Raw genomic sequence first — 7,539 nt, 5'->3', positions numbered from 1 at the left:
AATAAATCTTTAAAAAAAAAAAAAAAGAGACTAGGAACTAAGCAAGGTGGTAGTGACACACGCCTTTAATCCCAGTCCTTGGAAGGCAGATGCAGAAAGTAAGAGAAAGACAGAACCATGTCACAAATTTATACAAAAATCTAAAAAAAAAAAAAAAAAAAAAAAAAAGCAGACAGGGTCTCACTAAGCATCCTTAGCCGGCCCAGACATCTCTATGTAAACCATGCTGGCCTCAAAATCATAGAGGTCCACCTGGCTTGGTCTGGTTCCACCCCAAGCTGGGATTAAAGGTGTGCTCCATCACATTCGGTGTCTTAATACTCCTTCCACTCCCAAGTCTCCTCTGACACCTCTCTTTATCAAGCTGGAGATAAACGGACCCATCCTGAACCCCATTCCCCAGGCACAACTCTTTATCCCTGAGCTACACCACTCCTCCAAGGCTGAGCTCCAGGTCACTCACGTTCCTCTCAAAGCCATCTCTTCTGAATCTAGTTTTCATGTGTGGGTTTAATTCTAAGAACTCCATCTCTAAACCCATCTATTTCACGTTTACATGTTTCTTATTCATAACATCTTGTTTGGTTTTTGATGACCACTTCTGTTTCGAGAGATCTTTAAAAGAGTCCTTTTGAAATCACTGTAATATTTCCATTAGATTCTCAGTGGATTTATCTCCCAGTGGCTGTGCCTATTTTATAAGGGTCTTCCTTCTTTCCGTGATTTCAGACATTCTCCTTCTTCTCCCAGCAATTCTGAGGCAGGTGACCACAGTTACAGAGCCCATGACCTCCAAGCTCGGTACTCTTGTACTAGGTGACACTAAGGGATACTAAGGGACACTAAGGGACACTAAGGGAATTTACAATTCCTGATGATGAGCCATCTGGCAGTGGGGCCAGGTTCACAGCTTTTTAAAGCCAACAGTAGAGAGCAGATGAGCTCAGCTTTCTCTCAGACAACCACAATCCAGGTCCTTGTTTCACCCACGGTATCTGGCTCCAGATCCTTGGTCATGTTATTTCCACCAGTTCCTAAAACCCACAGTGTAACTCCACATTTCATCCCTGTCCTTATTCATTGGAGACGTTTACCTTTTTTAATTTTAGGGGGCCTATTTGTTTTTAAGGGTTCTATGCATAGGTCCCTCTGACCAAATTTACTAAATTGCCTAGGCTGGCCCAGACTTATAATCCTCCTGCCTCAGACTTTCTTGTGCTGTTAAGACTTGTATATACCACCAAGCCTACCTCTTGCTATTTCTGTTTCTTTTTAAAATTTACTGGTGAAGAATTTGGAATTGAGTAGGACATCATCACAAGATAAGCACAAGGACGATACTAGCAGCTGTTCAACATTTGTCTTAGATTTATTCAACATTTACTATGTTTAATATTTATTTTCTTAATACTTAACAATCTTATGAAGTAGACACTCTTACTAAATCCATTTGTAAGTGAAAAAAGAGATGCACAAAGCAAGTAAACAATCTTCCCAAGGTGATCATCTAGGAGGAGCAGGAATCTCACCAAATGTCTTGATTCCAGAAAACACACACGCACACACACACACACANAGAGAGAGAGAGAGAGAGAGAGAGAGAGAGAGAGAGAGAGAGAGAGAGATTATGAGCATTCTGTACACAGAGAGGATTTTAATCAAAAAAGGAAAGGGGAGCCTTGTTCACGCTTACCAGCTTTAATGCCAGTCTTTTGCTCGAGCCCTTTCCATGTTCCTTGAGCTCAAGCATTTCCAGGCCTATGCCTGGATACCTAGGACTAGTCACACAACTTAGTTTCCCCTCTCCCTCTCTCCCTCCTTCCCTCACTCCTACAACATTTACTGCGCCCTGGCACATAAAGTCCAGAAAAGAATCTTATGCAATCTGTCTCTGGAAGAATTTGTTTTCTATTCCTTCATAGCCTAAAGCCTAAAGGATTAAACTGTAAATATAAGGGAAACGTTTATAGCTAGAACTGGCCAACTTGACTTTAGGCCACATTAATAAAGGTATAGGGTTTGGTAGGGTTTAAAAGGGTGAAGGGTACCTATCAGTCCTACTCCATGCAACAACAAACTTGAATTGACAAGTTATAATGACCAGACATTGCGAAGTACACGAGTGACTTTTCTGGTCAGGATGTATTTTCCTCACTTAATCCTCTTTGCAGGCCACTATAGGAACCACATGCTCATTGTATTAAGATTATCTCTTAGAGAGTTTTCCAAAGGGGCAAATGTGTTTTATAGGACATCACTAGAGTTCTTCTCTGATTACCTGTGACTTGTTTTGGGTTATGATGCAACTTTAAGACACAGGATGTAGGGCTGGTGAGATGGCTCAGTGGGTAAGAGCACTGACTGTTCTTCCAAAGGTCCTGAGTTCAAATCCCAGCAACCACATAGTGGCTCACAACCATCCGCAATGAGATCCGATGCCCTCTTCTGGTGTGTCTGAAGACAGCTACAGTGTACTTACATATAACAATAAATAAATCTTTAAAAAAAAAAAAAAAAAAGACGCAGGATGTACTGTGACATAGGGGACCGAGGAAAAGAAAACTAGGAGTATGTGAGTAAGACGCTCAGGACCCAGCACGTGGGGAGGCTCAGCATTCGCTGACTAGAAATGGCTGGCTGTTTCCTTTAAAGTAATACCAAAAGACATGACCCTCAAACAATCGTTTTTAGAGAGAGAGTGAGTGTGTGTGTGTGTGTGTGTGTGTGTGTGTGTGTGTTCACTGAACCTATAGAGTACAGAAGACAACCTTAGGTATCATTCTTGGGAATGTAGTCAGCCTCCTTTGACACACTGTCTCTCATTGGCCTACAGCTTGCCAATCAGCCTGCAGACTGTGTCTTCACCTTCCCAGTGCTGCTTTCCAGTAGACGTGCGCCACCACACTTGGCATTTTATGTGTTCTGGCATCAAACCCAGATGCCCCTGATTACAAGGTAAATGTTTTACCAATTGACCCATCCTTCCCCATACCCTTTGAACAATCTTTAATCATTTATGTCAGAAGGAATCACGATCATTGGCTCTTGGGACTCAATCTTTCCTAATACCAAATTCATAGCTTACAAGTATTTACTCTAATGATCAAGTAGAGCTGCGTCTACAGTAGGTAAGGTAGAACTTGAAATTGGAGGCATAGAATCTACTTAGAAAGCTAAGAAGAAATCTAAGCCAAGGTAAAGTCTAAACTTCAGACAAAAGATTAGTAGTGCTACTAACTGATGTGGGGACAACTGCTGAAGGCCAAGATTTAGGACAAGAGGTGGACTCACTTGCATATATGTGATCTTAAAGATCAGCAAGTCACTTAGAGAAACAGTTAAAACCTAGCTTCTAAAGACTGTATGCGATGGCAGCCTGTAAATCCCAGCACTGGTGAGGTGAAAGCAAAAAGACCAGAAGTTCGAGGTCATCCTTGGTTCCAAATCAAGCTCAAGGCCAGGCTGGGATACATGAGATTGTGAGACCTGAGAATATAGACAGAGATCTCACACATGAAAATGCCCAAAATGAAGCCTAGACACTTATTACCTCCTACTCCAGTCAGGCTGGGTCATCTCATCTCCCAACCCCAAGAGGACCTGCCTTCAGAGTAATTTCCCTGTAAAGGGCAAACTCCTAACCTCCCACCTGGTTAGCTTCTAGTCAGCTTAACAATGCTCAGGTTTTATTTTTCACAAATTCGACTTAGTTCGCAGTAGACTAGCACCTGGATCTTACCTTTTTCTCTCTCCATACCCAGTTCCTAGCACAGTGCCTGAAATAGCATACACTTGAAACACAGACGGAAAGAACAGACTGGGCATGTGTTCAACACTACTTGGAAGATGCTGTGTCTTCTTAGAGGTGACCCCTGAAGCAGTGCTTGGCTAAGATTTCCAAAGGAGAGAAAAGAAAATTGAGTAATCTTGTGTAAGTAAATGTCTGATACTCAGTTTCTTTCTCCTCAAATGAAAACATGTTATAATCTGATTCTTTGAAATCTTAGCAACTTCCAGGCCCTGAAAAGCAAACAGCCTAACAAATGGTAAAGAATAAGAAAGGCAAAAACTTGTCAGATGGGCCCCCCAAAGCAGTTTCTCACTCTCAACAACCCTGACAGTTTTAGCCTGACAATCTATCTCAGAGGGACATCTTCTGTACTGTTAAGATGCCCAGAAACACCATTATGCATTAGTGGGAGCATCATGATGGGGGACCAAACAAGAAAATCTCTACAGCTGTCAGATGTTGTGGTTTACAAAGGGACTCATTATATAACCTTGGTTGACCCGAGCCTGCCTCTGCATCCAAACTGCAGGAATTAAAGACATGGGACACCATGCCAGCTTTTTGCCTGTCTTAAATCACATTTAGTTGTTTGTTTATTGTCTGTATGTGTGCATAAGTGCATACCAAATGTGCTGTCTTAGTGTTCATTGCTGTGAACAGACACCATGACTGCAACTCTTATAAAGGAAACATTTCATTGGGGCTGGATTTCAGAGGTTTAGTCCATTATCCTCATGGTGGCAAGCATGATGGCATGCAGGTGGGCATGGAGCTGAGAGTCCTATTCTTGATCCATAGGTGACAGAAGAATACTAGTGCACTACACCTAGCTTGAGCATATGTGAGACCTGAAAGCCCAACTCCATAGTGACACACTTCATCAAAGCCACATCTACTCCAACAAGGCTATACCTCCTAACAGCACTACTCATTATGGGCCAAGCATTCAAACACATAAGTCTAGGGGGGTCATTCCTATTGAAAGCACCCCATGGGTCCTGGATCTGGATTAACACAGTTCATTAGGCTTGGCAGCAAGCACTTTTACTCGCTGAGCCATCTCACCAGCATCTTTAAACTTTACTCCACTCCCATACTCCACCAAAATTATCACCACGTTTTGCCAAATGTTTCTTCTAAGATAAAATTCCCCCAGTTAAAAAAAAATCACTTCCTAGGCTGGAAGGACGGCTCAGTGGTTAAGAGCAAACTGTTCTTCCAGAAAAGCTGACTGGGTTCCCAGCACCCACATCAGATGGCTCACAATTCTCTTGAACGCTAGATCCAGGGCAGCCAAAGCCCCCTTCTGGCATACATGTGACACACATTCTCTCTCTCTCTCTCTCACACACACACACACACACACACACATACACATAAATAAAAATAAGAACTATTTCCCTAAATATAACTGACAACTCACAAATTCCTAAATTCTTTTCCTAACATCTATAAATGCTTTTTACTAATTTACATGTTCTCCACTGACTGATTCTATACATTAAACTGTGCTGTTTTCTCTAACAGTTAAACAAAATCGGTATAAATCTCTTAACTGCCAGGAAAATCATAGAGTAATTCAGGCTAAATGCATTATCATTCAGCAATCCTGAAGGGTAAACTAACAAAAGGAGGAACAGTCTACTCAAAGGTTTCTGCAGAAAATTAAAGAATGTTGGGGCTGGTGAGATGGTTCAGCTGGTAAGATGGCTCAGCTGGTAAGAGTACCCAGACTGCTCTTCGGAAGGTCCCGAGTTCAAATTCCAGCAACCACATGGTGGCTCACAACCATCCCCAACGAGATCTGACTCCCTCTTCTGGAGTGTCTAATGACAGCAACAGTGTACTTACATATAATAAATAAATAATATAAAAAAAATTAAAGAATAATGTCCATATAGTCAAAAGTCTTTTAACTTCACCTGTGCAGAAAGCAGTAGGTTAGCACTATGGAAAGTGAATTTTATTCCTCTAAATTACTTACAATTTTAAATAGACAGATATGTGGCTGTTTCGTTTTTGGTAAAATTGAGATAATTATAGAAATGGTCCTATCAGGTTGTTTTGGATTTGAGTTAAAATACTTAGAATGCAGAAACAGCACCTTGCCTAAACATATCTAAGTATTAAACATTCCCACGGGTCATTTTTAACGATACATATCTTGGATGTTGTGTAAACACACTAGAACCAAATAATAAACCTGAATCCTGATGCCCAGCACTGGAATTTTCCTTCCTTAAATATTTTCTTTGAGCTTCAATATCCTCACCTGTAAAATAAGATTAACCCCTGCCTTTCTTTCTTGGAGGCTTCTTTATACCATTACTTCAGATGGTAAGCACTGTTAAAATGGATCATCATTAAATATAAAGTATCATTTTTATTAAAAGAAAATCTAAGGAGACAGTGTCTGCTTATTTAGTGGGGCGGGGCCAGAGGACAACAGAAGAACAGAATAGTTTCACTCCTTCCACCACGTGGGTCCTGGAGTCTGACTGAACTCAGGTCATCCTACTTGGCAGCAAATGCCTTTATCTGCTGAGCCATCCCACTGGCTCAGATAATCTAAAATTTAAAATAAAACATCCTCAGTTTTTAGTTTTTTTTTTTTAATGTCTTACATTTGTAGTATTAGACATGCACAATAACCTTCTAAGAATAATAGGCACTAAATAAAGCCACCAAAAGGGATCTGGTCATCCCCATTCCACCAAGAACATGATTTGGGACCCCCAATTAACCTTTCCTTTACAGTTGTGAATCAATTCTCCTTTTGAACATGGAAAAGATATGTTAAAATAAATGGAATTTGCCTTGTATAATCAGTAATAGCCCCACGGTTTTAAATCAGTTTGATGCGTCTATTTTTAGGTAGCAAAATCACTGCCTTCCAATGAGCACTTCAAAGTCATCAGACACTGAGCGCGCTGGACTTTATACTTATTAGGAAGAAATTTTTTAAAAAAACAAACGGCTTTTTGTAAGTGAAAGTTGCAACATCAATTACTTGTGCGTCAGGTGTTGGGAGAAAGAGCTCTCCGCTCCTGCCAAATATGCAAAGGAAAAAGAAAAAAGAAAAACAAACAAAAACTTTCCTAACCAATTAGCCTGAGGTTACTTGGGATCCCACGTAGGGGTCTCCAAAGATGATTTCAGAGAGCTGACAGAAAACTCAAAACGCTCTTCTGCAACGCCTTCTGAAAAATTCCAAGAATGTTATCTTTTACCAGGGTCCAGGAGGCGCCGGGCGCCTTCCCGCTAAATACCCTAGGAAAGGATGCAGCTCCACATAGGTCCTTTGGGGTCGCGCGAGCGCAGCCCGCGAGGACTAGCACGTGGCGCCAGAGGCAGGCTCGGCCCCCCGGGCCAGCAGCTCTGATTGGTCACTGGCTGCCAGGGCCGAGAATGCACCTGAGCAGAGTCCAGACCAAGAGGGCACCGAGGGGTGCAGCAGCTACGCGGGCAGCTCCCCGAGCTGCAGGTCCTGCGCGTTGACCCCACGAACGCTGCCACCATCCAGCTGCGCCAGCCCACGTGGGCCTTGGCTCACTGCGAGCGCCGTCTCCCTCCTCCCCCACGTAGGGCAGCTCTCACCTCAGCGCTTGGGGCGCCTCCACCTTGAGCTTTTTGGGCTTCGGCTCGTCCGCAGCTGCCATCTTCGCACTCTCACCGCAGTTTGGCTCTGCCGCGCGTCCCGCCCCTCAGCCCGGTGGCCCCGCCCCTCCGCTCGTCACCGCCCCCTCTTT

At 42.8% G+C, this 7,539-nt stretch overlaps 1 protein-coding gene across 1 annotated transcript in view; it reads right to left on the bottom strand.

The window, feature by feature from the left end:
* Window positions 1-7,478, bottom strand: part of Adk (adenosine kinase) — a 396,625-nt gene extending 389,147 nt beyond the window's left edge. The window contains exon 1 of the mRNA XM_021203140.2: window positions 7,388-7,478. Within this exon, the coding sequence (XP_021058799.1) occupies window positions 7,388-7,449 (62 nt within the window). The 5' untranslated portion in view covers window positions 7,450-7,478. The remainder of the gene's footprint in view (window positions 1-7,387) is intronic.
* Between the last annotated feature and the right edge of the window lie 61 nt (window positions 7,479-7,539).

The sequence above is a fragment of the Mus pahari genome, chromosome 8 (genome assembly GCF_900095145.1).
Source record: "Mus pahari chromosome 8, PAHARI_EIJ_v1.1, whole genome shotgun sequence".
NCBI lineage: Eukaryota > Metazoa > Chordata > Mammalia > Rodentia > Muridae > Mus > Mus pahari.
This window is presented reverse-complemented; position numbering and strand designations above follow the sequence as displayed.